This window comes from Moschus berezovskii, chromosome 9, assembly GCF_049115385.1.
Source record: "Moschus berezovskii isolate FMDL1 chromosome 9, NW_MosBer_1.0, whole genome shotgun sequence".
In the NCBI taxonomy this organism is placed as follows: domain Eukaryota; kingdom Metazoa; phylum Chordata; class Mammalia; order Artiodactyla; family Moschidae; genus Moschus; species Moschus berezovskii.
The window spans coordinates 60,861,492-60,879,254 of NC_142468.1; the positions used below are offsets into that span (position 1 = coordinate 60,861,492).

Below are 17,763 nucleotides of genomic sequence, written 5' to 3' on the forward strand. Positions count from 1 at the left end.
GAGTATTCTGGTGTGGCAGACTTATTTTTAAGAATGTATAATTTATCATTTATTTTCAATATAATTTTATCATGATATATTTATATACTATTTTTGGTATAAGCAGTTCTGTATTAAATCTGTGATTTTATAAATGGAAATTATGTTAACCATATATTCCTCATTCAAATAGGCTAGCCACCAAGACTGGTAGTACAAAAATGGCAAAACTAAACTCAAATCTTGTTGGTCTAACTCCTTGTAAGAGGAAAAGTTGCCCCTCTTTAAAGACTCAGCATTTCAAGGTTAGAATGGTATTTAAAGATCACTTTTTTCAGCTGATATTTCAATTCTTTACCTCTGCTGAGTAGTCAAGCAATTATTTTTTAATTTATTTTTAATTGAAGGATAATTCCTTTACAATATTGTGTTGGTTTCTGCCATACATCAATATGAACGAGCAACTATTTTTAACCTATGCTTAAATATCTCTTTTGAGAAAGAACTCTTAGGAGTCACAGATATTCACTACATCTCCTACCCTGTGCCAGAAACTACTATCACTAAAGTTGCAGTGTTGAACAAGACTAAACATGGTTGCTGTCTTCATGGAACTTATCTGATGTGAATGCACTGTTCAGGTGTGAACAGTCCAATACAGAGTCAGAGGAATTGTTACCCCCTTCACTCCTAAAAGTTATGCTCATGTCAGGCACACAGGTGCCTACAGATTATGTCTGTTTGCTTGGCAGCCACATTGCTTTATTGACTCCCAGTGCTTTGGCTGAGCCAGAAGTCCCCTCTTTCCTGTCTGATGCTTACAGTGTTGGATCAGGCTAAAAATAGATTAACCTAGAAAGGATCTTTTGAAATCCAAAAAAGTAAGCTTCAAAAATTGGCAGACTTGACTGGAAAAAGCTTTTTTAATACAACAAAACCTAAGCACTGAATAAAAACTTTCATTATGTTAGCTTTTTGTTTTTCCTGGCTGGGTGATTATATTAGCATTTCTTCCCCTTACACTGGTTCTTATTAGGTCCGTCAGCTGGATTCCAACCTTCCTTCTCCTAAGCACCAAAAACATCTAAATTCATCAGGTACTGTGAAGCCCACAGAGCAGGAGAAGTTGAGCTTAAAGAGAGAATGTGAACAGTTTCAAAAGGAGCGATCTCCTACTAATAGGAAGGTGAGTTTTTGAGTTAATATCATGTGGCTATATGCTGACTCTCACGCATCCCTAAATGTATTTTTCTTCCCCTGTGTGCTTCCAAAGAAATGACTAATGGCATATTTTGGTTCTTCCTTTTATCTGCACTTTTGTCATCTTGTCAAAGCAGTATCATAGTTCTTTTTGATTGATTGCTAAAAAGGAACAATTAAGGTTTTCATAAAGAAGATGGTTAATCATCTTCATTAGTATATAAGCCTTTCTAAGTTAGTAAAACATATATACCTGAATATTAGGAACATTTTAATTTGGTTAACTATTGCTATATAATAAAAAGACAATTCATGTCTCAGTTTCTATAGGTCAGGAATTTGGAAGCAGCTTAATGGAATGATTTTGGCTCAGGGTCTTTCCTGAGGTTGCTGTCTAGATATTAGCTGAGGCTGGAGAATCCCAGGGACAGGGGAGCCTGGTAGGCTGCCATCTATGGGGTCACACACAGTCGGACACGACTGAAGTGACTTAGCAGCAGCAGCAGCAGCAATATCCAAAGGCTTCACTGGTGCTAGAGATCATCCACTTCCAGATTTGTTCAGATAACATGTTAGGAAGAGGCTTCTGTTTTTTTTTGCTGGCTGATTGCCAGAGACTCAGGTCCTCCCTACCTGGGCCTTTTCTCAGGATGTGGCAATGAGAGATACAAGAGAGAGATTCCAGAAGACCACCATGGAAACTGTAGTATGTTTTATAAACCAATCTCAGAAGTCACACAACATCACTTCTGTACTCTATAGGTCACACAGACTAACTCAGGTACAGTGTGGGGAGGGGACCAGGCAAGGGTGTGAGATAGGGATCACTGGGACCCGCTTAGAGGCTGGCTACCACATGCTTAAACCTCTGTGACACGATTCCATTTGCTTTGAGTTCTAGACTAGTGTTACTGTGGGAGTTCTTGTTACTTGTTTTCCTTCCTTTCTTTTCTAAACTAAAACTCAAGAGTTTTCACTACAGGCACACCTTGGAGATATTCCGGGTTCAGTTCCAGACAACCACAATAAAGTGAGTCACACGAATTTTTTAGTTTCCCAGTGCAAATAAAATTATGGTTCCATAATTATGTCATTTAAAGTCTAGGTTATATACAAGTAAACTTTTCAGAAAGATGTTGGTTTTCATCCAGCTGCTCACCAAGGGGAAAGTCTAATGATAGGTTTTAAAATAACAATGAATTTAAGTGTGCCTGGAAAGCATACACCCAAATTCCATTTAACAGTTCTTGCTACTCTTCTCAGCTCTTTTGATGGAGGCAAAGATCAGCATTCTAGAATTGTGTCATATGTTTTCTACTTAGCAATATTCTGAATCCTTGAGTGTCCTCTAGCTTATTAGATTCTCATAAGATTCTGTACCAAAGAGAATTCCAAAAGTGGATCCTCATAAAATTTTCAAATTTCTTTAAAATTGAGAAAAGAGTTAAATAAATCAGGTTTTGTATACTGTTTTCAGACGTTTTTCCCGACTGCAGATCCATAGTAGATGATCATGAATTCAGTTTAGTGAAATACCAGCATTTTAAAAAATTTTTATTATAGTTTCTTTACAATGTTATGACAGCATCTTTAATAAAATATACTATAAAATATCAAAGTGCATTGCTTATAGTAGGGATAAGTATTATTTCATGGAAGTTTTCTTTTAGTGATTTATACTTACAACTGATTATGCATGTATATGTACATGTTGGGGGCGTGTGGGTGTACTGGGTTGTAAGATAAAATGTATTTCGTACAGTGAGTGGCACTGAAGTTTGAGAGCTACCTGCCTTAGAACTCTGTTCTATGTGAGGAGTGGTGATTAAAGCTAGACTCAGTTCAGTTCAGTCGCTCAGTCGTGTCTGACCCTTTGCGACCCCGTGAATCACAGCACACCAGGCCTCCCTGTCTATCACCAACTCCCAGAGTTCACTCAAACTCATGTCCATCAAGTCGGTGATGCCATTCAGCCATCTCATTCTCTGTCATCCCTTTCTCCTCCCGCCGCCAATCCTTCCCAGCATCAGAGTCTTTTCCAGTGAGTCAACTCGTTTACTTAAATATAATCAGCACACTGAATTATTTGTTGTTTTCCCTTGATGAATGAACTTAGCTTTCTTCCAAGAGTTGAGATTTCTGATTAGTGTAAATTTGTCAAAAAAAAGTAGAGCAATTCAGGTTGTTTTCTTTTTTTTTAAGGGCGTTTTATGTTTTTCAACAGGTTAGTCAGATGAAATCCCTTGAACGAGAATTAGAAACAATTCATTTGGAAAATGAAGGCCTGAAAAAGAAACAAGTAAAACTGGATGAACAGCTAATGGAGGTGAGTTTTTAAGGCAAATCACCTTAGCTATGAAGAATATTTTAATCCATGAATGACCCATTTGTTGAGAGAGGCTAGCATAGCATTAAATTCCTATTAAGAAAACAGTGAAAATCTAAGTACAGTGCCAAGCTGGACTGTTTGGTTTGTCTTACCAAGTTTGATAGATATTTTTGCTAATTACACAGCCATAGGAATATATACTGCTTCACAGAAGAAGGAATAATAATGTTGACTATCCTAAAATGCAAGGACCTGTGCCTCAACAAATTCGAGTGGCAGGGCCTCTGTCCAGTACTGACCACAAGGCTCAGAGCTCTCTCACCAATGCTGTGGTTTTAATAGTTTCCTGATACCTCCCCCAGTGTAGTGTTTTATAGATGTGATGTGCTCTGTTACAACCTATTCAGTTAGGAAGTACATTCCGGGAGTTTAAGAGCATTAGCATTTAGACATTTAATTTTCAAGTGTTGCCGTTGTTCATTTCTGCATTTGTAACTCGGCACTGCCTTGGGAGAGGTACATCTGTTAAATCTAAAAGTGGATTTGTAAAACTTGTCAGTTTGGACATTGAGTTTCTAGTCTAATAGATTGCTCTCTGAACACCAAGTGCAATTATAGGATATAAAACAATGTATGTAAAATCTTCCTTAATAAGTAAAAATTTCGTTGAGGTACTTTACTTTGGGTAATAAAAATATTAGTTAGTCCAGCATTTAATGACCTGTAACATTTATATAAGGTAGAGAGGTACGGGTAGAAAATCTTTCTGTGCTCTTAAAAAGTTCTGTGTACATTTGAAAAGACCCTGATGCTGGGAAAGATGGAAGGCAGGCAGAGAAGGGGACGACAGAGGATGAGATGGTTAGATGGCATCACTGACTCAATGAACATGAGTTTGAGTAAACTCTGGGAGTTGGTGATGGACAGGGAAGCCTGGCGTGTTGCAGTCCTTGGGGTCTTAAAGAGTCGGACACGACTGAGCAACTGAACTGAACTTTCATTTTTTAAAGCCCAACTTAGCTGTATTTTTGGAAACAAATAAGTGAGAAAGAAAAGAAAAGAAATTTAAAGCAGCAAGGGTATAATTATTATCCAAATAGATTGTAAATATTGATATGTCAAATAAGGCATCTGAATAGTGTCTGGCTCATGAAGACACTTAATAAAGAAATGAATGAATGAAAAAAATAAAAGTTCTGTGTATACAAATATTTTAAAGCCAGAATTATAGAAAGAGAGATATGTAAATATTTTCTTTCATGAAGCTGGACATATGCAAAGTTTCAATAGATGCTTGGTTTTTAAATATGAAATATGGGCAAACATATCACATTTACATTTAAATGACCACTAAGGTTTCTGTCCATTTTATGTTCTCTGATTTATCTACTAATAGGGAGATTAGTGAAACTATGAAGAATGAAATCCAAGCCATATTTGCTTTTTCTTCTGCATATAATAAATGTATTTATTAAAACTTTGAGCTGCAGGCTACGTTTAGACGTAGATATGCTTTTCTGATGAAATAATTATATACTCTAATGAATGAGATATCTGAAGCCACACATGATGTCTAGTATCCAGTTGAAAAGTAACAGGGTATACTTAATCACTGTTAGATCCTCTCCAAATGCTCTTCCAACAGGCTGAGTCTTCTCCCACCTGCTCTCTTTGGCCTCATATGCCCCCTTCTCTCCCAATCATACTTTACATGATTGGTCATCATAAGCAATTTCCCCTCATTACTTTTCTCCCTGATCTAGTAGTAAATATTTCGTAATGGATGAGAGAAATTGAGTGTTCTGGGCATTGGAGCTAAAAAAAAAGAAAAAGCATGAATTTTTAATTGGAACACTGTAAAGAACATCTCATACACTATTCTAATGAAACTTCCATTGAAATAAGACTGAGCTGTGAACTCTGTGCAGACATATAATTCTTTAGCAGCTTTATTAAATGTAATTCACACACTGCACCATTCATTTAAAGTGTCTAATTCAGCGGTTTGGGTATATGATATTGTGTTTTAAATTATACTAAGTGTGTGTATATATATCCGTTCCGTTCCGTCACTCAGTCGTGTCCGACTCTTTGTGACCCCGTGGACTGTAGCCTACCAGGCTTCTCCGTCCATGGGATTCTCCAGGCAAGAATATTGGAGTGGGTTACCGTTTCCTTCTCCAGGGGACCTTCCCGACCCAGGGATCGAACCCAGGTCTCCCGCATTGGAGGCAGACGCTTTAACCTCTGAGCCACCAGGGAAGCCCCGTGTATATATATAGAAATATATATATACATGAATGATTAAAATGGCAAATTTTGTTAAGTGGCATTCAGTGGCATTAATTACATTCACAATGTCACCACCACTTCTAAAACATTTTCATCACCCCAAACAGAAACTCTAACCATTAAGCAATAACTCTTCATTTCCCCTTCCCACTGGACCTATGAATTGGATTTTTATTTATGCTGTGATATCTAAAGATTAGGTCAAATTTGAGATGTACAGTGGTTTTTCACACAATTTTTTTGCCCAGCTCACCTGGGGATAGGTACATTCCTCTCACTCCAGCATGGATTCTTATCAGGTTTGGGGGAGGGGCAGTAGGCAGGCAGGGAGATATTCCTACATCAGAATCTTTGGTTCAAGGAATTTAAGGAAAGCTTTCTAGGTGATTCTATCTGATGTATTCTTCCCTTGGGGGAAGGAATTTCTTCTCATCCCTATATGATAGTTTAAAATCACTGATTAATATAACACATACCCTTACCCCAGGACAATTAAAGATCCCAAATTATTATTCAAGGAAATGGAAGAATTTACCTCCCACTTCATGGATTTTTCAACTATTTGAGGCAATGTTCCATAAGCAATTTGTTTTGAACACTTAAAAAGTTAAAGACTGTTAGCAGTTCTTATAGTCTGATATGTACCTCTGATAGCCAATAGATCAGACACTTGAACAATAAAAATGTTTTATGGTTTATATCCTGCATCTCCACAAGGCGAGGTATTTAACGTCAGGTCTATTCCACACTGCCCTTGAAATCTTCTGAATTATTATATTGGAATGAATTGAGGTAAAGAAGCAAGCTCATAAACCAACCAAATTAAAATAGATGAGGAAGTGGCTGCAAAATTAAGAGCTGTTTGACATTTTAATATCTGTAAAATTTATATACAGAGAAATGTAAATAAATGTTGGTCTTTTTAAGTTTCTACTGACTGGAGCATATTTGTTAAGGTATATAATATACCCTGTTTTGTACTGTTCTTTCTTTTTATAACTCATATTTTCTTTCTCTAACTCCTATAATTCTCTTTTGTTTTTGTTTTATCTGTGGCTAACCTGTGCCTAGAACTCTGTGGTTGGAACTAGCAGAGAAGGGTGCAGTTCTCTGCCTGAGATAGTGTGTGAAGGTAGAACATTCTTTTTCAATGAATTTCATAGCATGGAGACATCTCATTAAACCCTTTGTTCATGTAATCATTTCTTCTACTATGACAGTTAATAAATACTTAAGAGCCAATATTCAATTTCATTTAACTCTGGAATACATCTGTTTACATTTCCATCAGGATTTTCCTCAGTATTTAAAGACGTGGTGAAGAAAATCATCCCACTGATATAAAATCAGGGGATCATAAAGTGGTGGGTTTTCTAAATCTATAACTAGAAATATTTCAAAATGGGTAATAACCCACCTCAGAAATTTAAATTTAAGGAAATGGATAGTGGCTCTGAAGTTTCATGATAACATTTAATTCTAGTTGTGTCTTAGAGGGCCTTTTTCCCTTCTCACATGCCTGGGGGTGCTTCCTCATGAGTTTAGTACTTGGTCATATTTGTTGCATGTCTTCCATTTAGCTCTGTATCTGCTGAATGTGTCCACAGATGTGAAGTGGCATGCTTCACTGACCAAATACAGTGCCTTCTTTCCCTTGCCCCACATTTGATTGGCATGTGATACACATACCATTTCCTCATTGTCTTGAATAAATCCTTTCATTCCATGTACTTCGATTCCTAAATATTCTGGAATATCACCTATGTCCCAGAATTGCCTGTCTGATAAACTTAGATTAAAATAATTTGAGATGCAAGATGAAATTTTCAAAACAAATTGCTAACTTAGGAAAAAAGTAGTCATTGAACTGCTTTTAAGAATCTTTATGAATGGTAAGTGGCAAAACTCTAGAGCATAACCTCTTTCTGCCCTTTGCCTATTCCACCATTTTTTTTTTTAAAGAGGGATAATCAAATGTTCTAGTGTGGGAAGAAAAAAGGAAAATCCAGACATATGTGCACCATGTACCTCATGTTTTATTGTCGCTTAAGATTGAGGAAGTACGGTTTAAGTCTGAAACTTTTAAGGCCTGCTTATTCATTAAATGTATTACCTCCTAAGAAAAATGATTTTTTATTCTTACTTGGGATCATGTGCTGCCTGTTTTCAAGTTATCAATAAGTCTAAGAGGCCATTAATGAATCCATAGACTTCCTTTATCTCTGCCTGCTACTTTCAAGGCAGCTCTGACTAGGGCTTTGCTCTTATTCTCCAGATGCAGCACCTGAGGTCCACTGTGATGCTTAGCCCATCCCCTCATGCTTGGGAACTGCAACTGCTCCAGCAGCAAGCCTGTCCAGTGGTTCCCAGGGAGCAGTTTCTGCAGCTTCAACACCAGCTGCTGCAGGCAGAAAGGATAAACCAGTGCCTGCAGGAGGAACTTGAAAATAGGACTTCTGAAACCAACACACCACAGGTATGACGATCTTTTTCTAATAGTAAACGCAGATCATCTAATTTAATTTTACCTATTTGGAAGTTATACCAGTTCAAAGGTGGGGGTGAAGAACCTCAATCTTTTGTCAGTTACACCTTACCTGTATTACAAATCCACAGAACTGCAGTGCTGTTTTGGCTTTGGTCTTGGTTTTTGTAGTGCTACTTTTGAGCTCTCAGCTTCTAAGCTGGGTAGTTAAGAATTCTGGGTCTCATGCAAGTTGCTAAGCGATGATGAAGTGTCAGGCTCACTTGAGCATACTGTGCAATTGACCTAACATTCTTGTCTGATGCCAAAAATATTACAGAATTCAAGTGCAACTCTAGGATATGTATTACTAACAAAGCATCCTGGGTTTTCTTGTACTAGAGGGGTGTGGCCTGCTGAGTTCCTTGGAATTCACAAACGGGGACTTTTCACAACTATTAAAGTAGAATGTGTCATCGGTGACTTTTTTAAGTTCACATAGTTCGTTTAACTTATTTTTTAAATGATCTAATTTGAAAAACTATTTTTAAGAAAATAAAGATCTTCTTCCTCTTCCCTTTGAATAAGCATTACCCCAGCTCACTACCAGACACAATCTTATATTACCTAAGTTTTCAAATAGTTAAATTTTTAGTGCTTCATTCATGATTCTCTTCTTTCGGAAGTCTCTTAATTCTTCCTCAGAATTAGGAATAAAATTAAAAACACTCCTTAATTTGCAGAATTCTAGATTAGTTCATTCTAGTTTGGATAACTCTTCTGTTTTCAAGTTTTACCTTGCCTCTCAGGTGGCATTTGACAAGGAATTTCCCAACTCTTTTTCTGTAATCTGGTCATGGTGGCTTTGCTAAGTCATATTAGCACCATAATTGTACATTGAAGCAATTTTGTTTTCTTTGCCTACTATTATATATCTGTGCTTTTGCATTAGGTAGTCATCTATTCTTTCTCACAAAGGCTTAAAATGCATGTTTTTGGAAGCTTCCTACATTCAATTTCCAGAAGTAAAATTGTGATGCTAGGAGTTAGATGCTTCAACTCTTCATTATAGAAGTGAATCCTAAAACTTGACCTCAGTTTTTAATAGACATTTTAAATCAAATGATCAAACCAAGATCCTACTCATTACTCTCTCATATATAAACTACTTTTAAAACATGCTCCTCCCAACCCACCTACCAGTGTTTAAAAGTAAAAAGTATCCCTTTACTTCAATTACTTGAGGATTAGATAGACAAAAACTGTTAAGACTTTTATACTTAAAAAGAGAGAGAATTTCTCCAGCCAGATGGCAGAGTGGACTGCTTATTGCTCTCACGAGAACGTGACAGCAGGCTCTCTTTGTTTCTGGTAACTGAGCTGACACCGATTTTAAGAATACAGAATGTTGTTAGAATCTGCATGTTGTCTCTGTGTGTGGAGTGATGTGATTTCTTCTGCCTTGTGTTGCTTCACTTGCATATGGAGTATTGATGTGTGCTTTTAAAAATTGTTTGCATTATAAATGTGTGAATTTAGATTCCCCCCAAAAGCATAATCTTGACATCAGGGTGAAGTGTACCACTTGCCTTCTTTCTCTAGGCCTTGCTACCGGAGCAGCGAGCAGTGCATGCAGATTCCTACAGAAGGATTGGGCACCTGTGAAAACTGGGCTGTTATTGATGGCATTTCTTACCATGGCAGATACTCAAATGCACACACCCACACACACCACACAATATAGACATAAGCTGAAAAATGTTTTGGAATCAAGTGCTCTTTTAAGTTTTATTATTATTATTAAGCCTTTGCAGTATTATATTTCTTATTTATGTGAATCAAATTCACAAATTTCAGTTTGTTACACTTAATTATTTATACCATCTAAAGAGTGTGGATTTGAGATTCTTGAAAGGATGTATTCTATGTATTTTCTCATTCCATACATTGTAAATATTTTTAACAAAAGGTACTGCTTTTATATATGGAATTTGAAGAAAATCAGGATTATTTATACTGTTTTATATAAGATGTATAATACTTTTTTGACAGGAAAAAGGAAATTTTTGATGAAATAAAATAAATTTTAAACATATGACTGCTTTTGTTTTTCCTCTTTCCCCACTCTTTTGCCATGCCCCATGTTCTTTGAATTAATTATCCAGGTTTTTTGCTTTGTTTTGCTTTTTCTTTTTTTTAAGGCAAGCAAAAATCTGGCATTTTCCATTTATGTTTGAATTTTAAAAAGCCATTATACCTTTTAAAATATAGGATTTTTAGATGCTCTTAGGACCTGGTTTCTTAAAAATTCTGCATTAGTCTTTTGCCTAGTACAGTTTTTATCTTTAAATTAGTTACATGGCTTAGTTGTTTCTTTTATATTTGAATAAATGCTGTTATTTAATATACAAACAAATATTGGCTTTCACCTCACATTTGGTCATTCTTTGTGCTTTTTAAAGGACACTTTGGGGTATATTTTTAAGGACAAGTTATGCCATCAGCTACTAACACCTGAGTCTTGTTTAAACATTTGAAGAACCTTTTTAAATCTGAAATCTCTTTATGTGAATATTTTGGCAGACCAGAAGAGGCGTAGTCAGTTGCACTCTAAATCTTGTTCTAGGTCCCTCTGCACTCCAAAGCCCACATACACCTTAACCCATCACTGTTGTATAAGGAGAGGAGGAGAAGCCAGCGTCCTTCCTTTTCTTGCTCTATTGTTTCATCTAGGAGCTCTTTATGGGGAGAAAATTTTCAGTTTTAAATATGTTCTAATGACAAGCCCATCCTCCAATTCAGGTATTTGCTCCACATTGACAAGTCAAATTGGGAAACCAATAATTAGAAGAAGTAGTGGGAAGAGGCCACTAGAAACACTAACACCCTCACAGTAACCAGCTATTTCAAAGATAAAAACAGACATACTGCAAGCTGATTGGAAATGTTAGGTGATCCTGAATAAACTCAGTTTTTATTCATTTTGTTGTTGAAAGTCCCACAGTATTGCAAAGACCCAAATCATAGATGAAAGGTTGATAATCATATTTTAATTTACTTTAGATACCTATTTTACTATAATAAGTACACAGAGATCTTAAAGTATTGGTTTTAAGAATTTTGCTTTATCTCGGGGGAAGATGGTAGCACAGGTAAGATTTTTTTTTTTTTATCTTTGATTTCTTTCTCTGATAGGGTTACCTTTCTAACCTGTGCAACCCATGCAGTGTTCAGAACTCCCATTTCATCAGAAGTCCACCCTTGCTATTCAAAAGCAAACATTTGCTGTCCTTTCTCTAGGCATCTTATGGGGAAAATTAACTACTAGTGCTTTCTCATGGCATGATTTTCAAATAACAATTTTTTTTTCTTTTCCTTCAGGGAAACCAGGAATACCTGGTAACTGTCATGGAGGAACGAATGTTGGAAGTTGAACAAAAATTGAAATTGGTGAAAAGGCTTCTTCAGGAGAAAGTGAATCAGCTCAAAGAACAAGTGAGCTTCCCAGGTCATATCTACCCACCCATCTCACCTTCTGCTTTAACTCCAGTTTTACATTCCTTTATTGCTGCTACTAACTTGCTAACTTTTATTGTTTAATAAAAGCAAACTCTATTATAAACTCCTAAATTAGAATTTAGAAGTCACTGTTTCCCATACCACTTCAAAAATATGAATTCTGTATTCTACATTGTTTTTTTTCAAATTCTTTTGAGTCATATGTTTGTCTACAGTTTTTTAAATGTATATTTGCTAACAGTGACTCATGGACTTAAAGGTTCAATCCAAATTGAATTTTTATAGATTTTTCCCCCAAATAAACAGAAATTTTATATTTGTAAAAAAAATGGGATAATAAGTGTAACTTTAGCTTTCTTGTTTGCAACAACTATGACAGCCTCAAAATCTAACTTGTGGCTATAGCCAGACCCCAAAAGGCTCTGCTTTGAATCAGAATCTGGACTCTCAAATTCAGGACCAACATGTAGGCTGATCCTTTTTTCCTGCTGGCAGCAGGTGTGGCCTGAGTGCTTATAAGTTATTTGTGCATCCACTGAAAAGACATAACAGAAAAGACTACTTTCTAGGGAATTTTATAACCTCTCTGGAATCTGAGATTGAGACAAACTGTGGCAGGGGGTAGGAGGGTAGAAACTGCCCAACCTGGATTTTTAGACATGTAGAATCCGAGAAGAATAATCCCAAGGGAATGGTGGACAGGAACTTTCCTGTGTTCTAAATCTTAATACACAGAATAGAGAGAAAGAGAAAGTCCTGTTCTTACATTTATTGATTCAGTCCCTTAATCATTTATTCAACACATAGTCACTACCTGCCAGGTTCTGTTCCAGGTACTAGAAATACAGCAAAATCCCTGTCCATATGGAGTGTAGTTCACCTACATGGTACTGACCATTTGGCAGTATTTCCAGTAGCAGTTCAAAAACAAAGAAAATGGGTAACATGGGGTGTGGACATCTACAAACACTTTGGCATTAGCAGTTCATCCTATTCTGGGAGAAGCAAAAGAAATGAGAGAGAGGGAAAAGTAGACAGTAGAGGGTCTTAGTGCTAAACCACAAGAGTTTGGATTTTGTTGTGTAGGGGAAAGAGTCACTGAAGTGTTTTTTAATGGAAGGGAAAGAGGAAAGGTTATACACTAAAACAGTTTAATAGAAAATAGTGTTAGTTTTATGTTAAGCTTGCCAGTCACTTAGGTTCTGGGCTTCGGATGTGATAGTCTTTAGCATTGCTCTTTGAAATGCTATTATGTAAATTAATTAGCCACGCCTTAAGTTTTCTGTTACCTTAAACCTTCATACTTGTAGATGCATCTCCTGAAACTGGTGTAAAATGAGAAGTTAAAGGTATAATGAGGGAAAGGGGATTGGAAGATATTAACCAAGGAGACCAAAAATCAAATTATCCTAATACTGCTGAACAGTGTTCCCACCCTAACCAAGACTATATATTCTAACCATAAAGATTAGAATATCTCTTCTAGACAAGGTTTTATTTTAAAAGGAAGTAACTGCTGAATCTTTGTGTTATAATACATGAGCTACATTTAAAAATAATCAGTAGGTTGTATATAGTTATGAATGGGAGACAAGCATCTATTGTTAATAACAGGTAAACAGTTCACAACCTCAGAAATTTAAATTATAAAAGTATTGTGATATTTTTAGAGAATGAATAAAGAAATAATACCTAGGCTGAAAAATACCTTCACTTTTGAACCCTCAAATATCAATTTGTTCTTTTATTAGTGACTTCTACAAACAAATTATGCAAAGAAATAGCCTTGAATAAGTGGATTTGTTTTACTTGTATACCTGGTACCAGGTCTGATATTAAAGCTGTATTGTAAAATAAAAGACTATAACTGATAGAAACCATTTGCCTTTATAAACAACTGTCCTTATGTCAGATCTTTTAAAAGAATAATAGAAATGGAGTCAAGATGTTTCTGGTTCTATTTCTAGCTCTGCAAGAATACTAAAGCAGATGCAATAGTGAAGGATTTGTATGTGGAAAATGCCCAGTTGTTGAAAGCTCTGGAAATGACCGAACAGCGACAAAAAACAGCAGAGAAGAAAAATTACCTCCTAGAGGAGAAGATTGCCAGCCTCAGTAATATAGTCAGGAATCTGACACCAGCACCACTGACTTCTACACCTCCCTTGAGGTCATAGCCAAGCCAAAGGATGAACACTCATAATTGTGCACTTTACTGAAATGGATGGGACATTTCAGATGTTCTCTCAACTGTTGTTGTTTTCTTAGAAACCTTTAGTGGCTTAAAGTTAAGCCTAACCAAAAACTTCCAGGAACAGAATTAAAGTCTCTATTCACTGTAATTAGTTTTCCTAAATAGACTGTAATGGAAGTTGCAAACCGATATTTATTTCACTGAACTATTCCCAAGCTTTGAATTTTTAAAAAATATTCTAATAACCATCAAGAAGGTGATGTGAAAACAGTTCAAGAATTTTAAAACCCCAGTTTTGAATGAGTTTTTGAAAATTACTGTTATGTACACGTTATAACTATGATGGACAAGTTATTATGTAAATTGCAGATTTTTTTAAATTGAGATATTATTAATTGGTTGTTTTGATCTTTATTTTAAAACCAAATGTATGTCTTCTCGTACATTTAAATATGGAAGAGTCATTCTGTTTCTAGTAGTTTGGGTTTTTAAATTGTTAGACTTTCTGTTTGATAACAGAAACTAGAGTCAGTAACCACTAAGGTCAGAAAAGGCGGAATTCATAGAACTCTACGTTCTAATACCTATGACAGTATTACCACTCTTGATGTATTATAGATACAAAACTCATTTACTCAACTGCACTGTAAACTAATGTTAAAACTTTACTTTCTTTAAACAGTCTTTTTTTTTCCTTCTTAGAAGTTTCTCTGGGAGTTTGTCTTCTAAGAAATGGATAAAGCCAGAGTCTTAAAGCATTTGAACTATAGGGTAAGCACTGAACAAACTGCTTTGGAGTAAATAGCTAATCCTAAACGAGAGAGGAAGCAAACCATGTGGATTTTTCTCTCTTTAAGGTCTTGGAGTTCATGAACTTATGTTTGGGGTTGCATCAAAAACTCAGGGAACAACACTTTAAGTCATCTTCCTGAAATACTGTAGGGCTCTTTAAAAAATCTGAAATGTATAAAATATGTGACCTTATTTATTTGTTGTACAGTTAGAGCCATAATGGGATTTTTATTTCTACATTGTTAATGAATTTAATTTTCTGGGGAAAGGGCCTTGCTTTTAGAGTTAAAAACCTTTTTTAACTTATGGAAGTTATTATTTGCTTGTTTGTTTAATGTGGGTCAAAATTTCCATGCTTCCTATTCTGTACCTTGAATCTGGTCATAAGAATTTCTTACTGTGATAAGAACTGGCATGCCATCTGAGGTAAAGGAGCGCCAAATAGAATTTTCCAATTAGTCTCAAGACTAGAACATTATAGAACAGTAAACGTTTTGAGTAACCTTTCTTCCCCCAGGTAAAATTCCTGCTTCTAGCCAGGAATTGGTTGGTAAAGAACTTACTGTGTGTGGGACGCAAACAGAGCTTATCACAGCCACCTATTTGTTTTTGTGGAAGAGTAATTAGATCACAAAAATTCACTCTGCTGTATTAGAGGAAAGTCAAATCCATTTATTTTTTATAAGAGGTATCACAGCAAAATCAAACACTACCTTATGGGCAGGAACAAAAGGTGAAGTAAACTGCTAAAGAAAGCTCTATTATCAGAAATTCCTGATTTCCCCCGGAATTAATTTTAATACCTCCCTATAGTTATATTTAAAAACATTTGATATCTGCTGTCATACCTTCCATAGTCATGTTTTTTTCTCCAGTGCAGACATTACTAGTAAACTCAACTACTTGTACGGCATTGACTAACACTTAAAACTGTGGATAGGCCTAGGTTAAGATCATAAATAAACTAAGTACCTGTGGTGTTTTTATGTGATATGCTTTAAGTTATTCAAGGCTTTTGCCATCAGAACTGAACACCAAGCATATTTCTCAAATAGATGGCTTACCATATGATCACATAGGTTGTATTTTTATCTTTATTTTTTACATTATGAAAAGTATAGGTTAATTAGTTTATTTCTTATAAATCTGTATTTATGTGTATATAAAGTGCTGTACAATGAGTGTAAATATGACTTGTGGAAAGTTTTAGACTACATTTAGAATCCCTTTATCTAAAATCAAAATGCTGCTCAAATGAAAGTTAATTTAATATCTAGGTGCTTACTTTTTGTTTTACTGAACTTATAAGACTGGAAAAAAGATCAACACAAGAAATAATTACCTTAAATTTATATATTTGTGCAGCAGATTATTTTTGTAGACTAGAGTGGGAATTTAACTGGCAATTTATAATATAGCTTACAGCTTTTAAAAGACTTTTAAAGAGATTAAATTTAAACTATTAAATATTTAGATTTTGCTTTCAGACTCTATAATAGAACTCCTTAAAATCATGTTATATATTTTATAGTCATTTAATTCCTAGTTTATTAAAAGTACTGGTTGTTTAATTCATTTGATTTCTTAAGAACAGTTATTTAAATTAGTTTTAGGAGATAGGATCTTCATTTCAAGGAAAGAGAATCAAGTTTGCCATTATGATAATATGTTACCCTTAGAAAGGGAAAATGTGAATAATAAAACCTACACTGTTCTATTTTGCTTTCTTCTGCTTTTTAGAAGCCTGAACTCTTAAGCTTAAATTTGTAAGGGGAGAAAAGTGGATGGGGAGGGTAGAACCAACCACAGTATTTATTTTTCTAAAACTTAATAAACCCAGATTTTTAAAAACTATTGTAAATGTGAATTCTTCCCAAAAGCTTCAAATGCATTGTTTATATATTTAACCTTAAACATACGTAGATCACAAAGTCATAGGCTTTCAAGGTATAGGAGGAGTTCTTACAGGTCTAGAATACCCAGAGTAGGTATTATGATGAGGAACTTTTGTTTTTTTAAGAATGAGTAAAACTTCAACTTGTGAAAATGAATTTTTTATTTTTGTGATTTCTTTTTTTCTGAGTGAAGGAAAAGAGAAATGTGTTGCTATTGTCAGCATCTTAAAGATATTCCCACTCAAGGCTAAGTGCTTTGTGATAGTATTAAGCAAGTCTTGTTTTGAACGGATTACCAAGTGACTAACTGAAATGATATAAATTATGCAGGTAATGCCAAAACTAAGTCAAAACCTAATAGCCAAAGCATTCCTTACTTAAAAGTTATTAATTATATCATGTTTGGACCTATTTGAACATCTCAGCCCTGTAAAACATTTTTGGTTTTATGACATATGGATAGCAGTTTAATAATAAATCTATCCAAGTCAGCTTTTTGTTTCTCAGATTTTTTTGAATGATATACATTAAATCTCTTCTTATTGGAAGACATTATCACAGCATGATTGAAAGGAACATTGGTTTTGTAAAGGAAAACCTGAGTTCATCTATAGCCATCGCTAGAATTCTTTGCATGTAAAGATAAATATGTGTTTATATTGACTTGGTATATTTCATCTTAGCCATTCTATCCTAGTATTATTTTACCATGAGCTTAAAATGTAAATAAATAATTTTGCAAATATGGCCCTTGTTTTCTATACACCTTGAAGTTTTGTAAACAGTTTCAGTATGTTTATCATTGGTTTTTAGAGTGAAAGCATCAAAACATTGCACTAAACACATTTCACAAATGCAGAATCTCTGGAGCTCCCACTCCAGACCTACTGACTCAGAGCCTGCATTTAACCCCCCACCCCAAATCCCAAAATGATTTGTATGTGATCTAGAGCACTGCTTCTCCATTTCTGTGACAGAATCAACAACCATCACACCAGCCAGTTTGAGACCCCTGTGGTGGTTCATAATTTACTTCTAAAATCCTGACAACCTCGGGTGAAGCCCTACTTGAGATTTTGGTTGCTTCAGGCATGCCTTT

The 17,763-nt window shown here is 35.3% G+C and overlaps 1 protein-coding gene across 10 annotated transcripts in view; it reads left to right on the forward strand.

Moving 5' to 3' along the window:
- Positions 1–17,412, forward strand: part of NIN (ninein) — a 144,027-nt gene extending 126,615 nt beyond the window's left edge. For 5 of the 10 annotated variants that reach the window (XM_055435410.2, XM_055435409.2, XM_088839715.1 and 2 more), the window contains 5 exons: positions 1,016–1,165; positions 3,401–3,505; positions 8,076–8,276; positions 11,646–11,759; positions 13,751–17,412. In XM_055435410.2, the coding sequence (XP_055291385.1) occupies positions 1,016–1,165; positions 3,401–3,505; positions 8,076–8,276; positions 11,646–11,759; positions 13,751–13,960 (780 nt within the window). In that variant the 3' untranslated portion in view covers positions 13,961–17,412. Of the gene's footprint in view, positions 1–1,015; positions 1,166–3,400; positions 3,506–8,075; positions 8,277–9,866; positions 11,625–11,645; positions 11,760–13,750 lie in introns of those variants that run through there. The other 5 variants (XM_088839712.1, XM_088839714.1, XM_088839718.1 and 2 more) reach the window with 3 other exon arrangements.
- Positions 17,413–17,763: the final 351 nt, after the last annotated feature.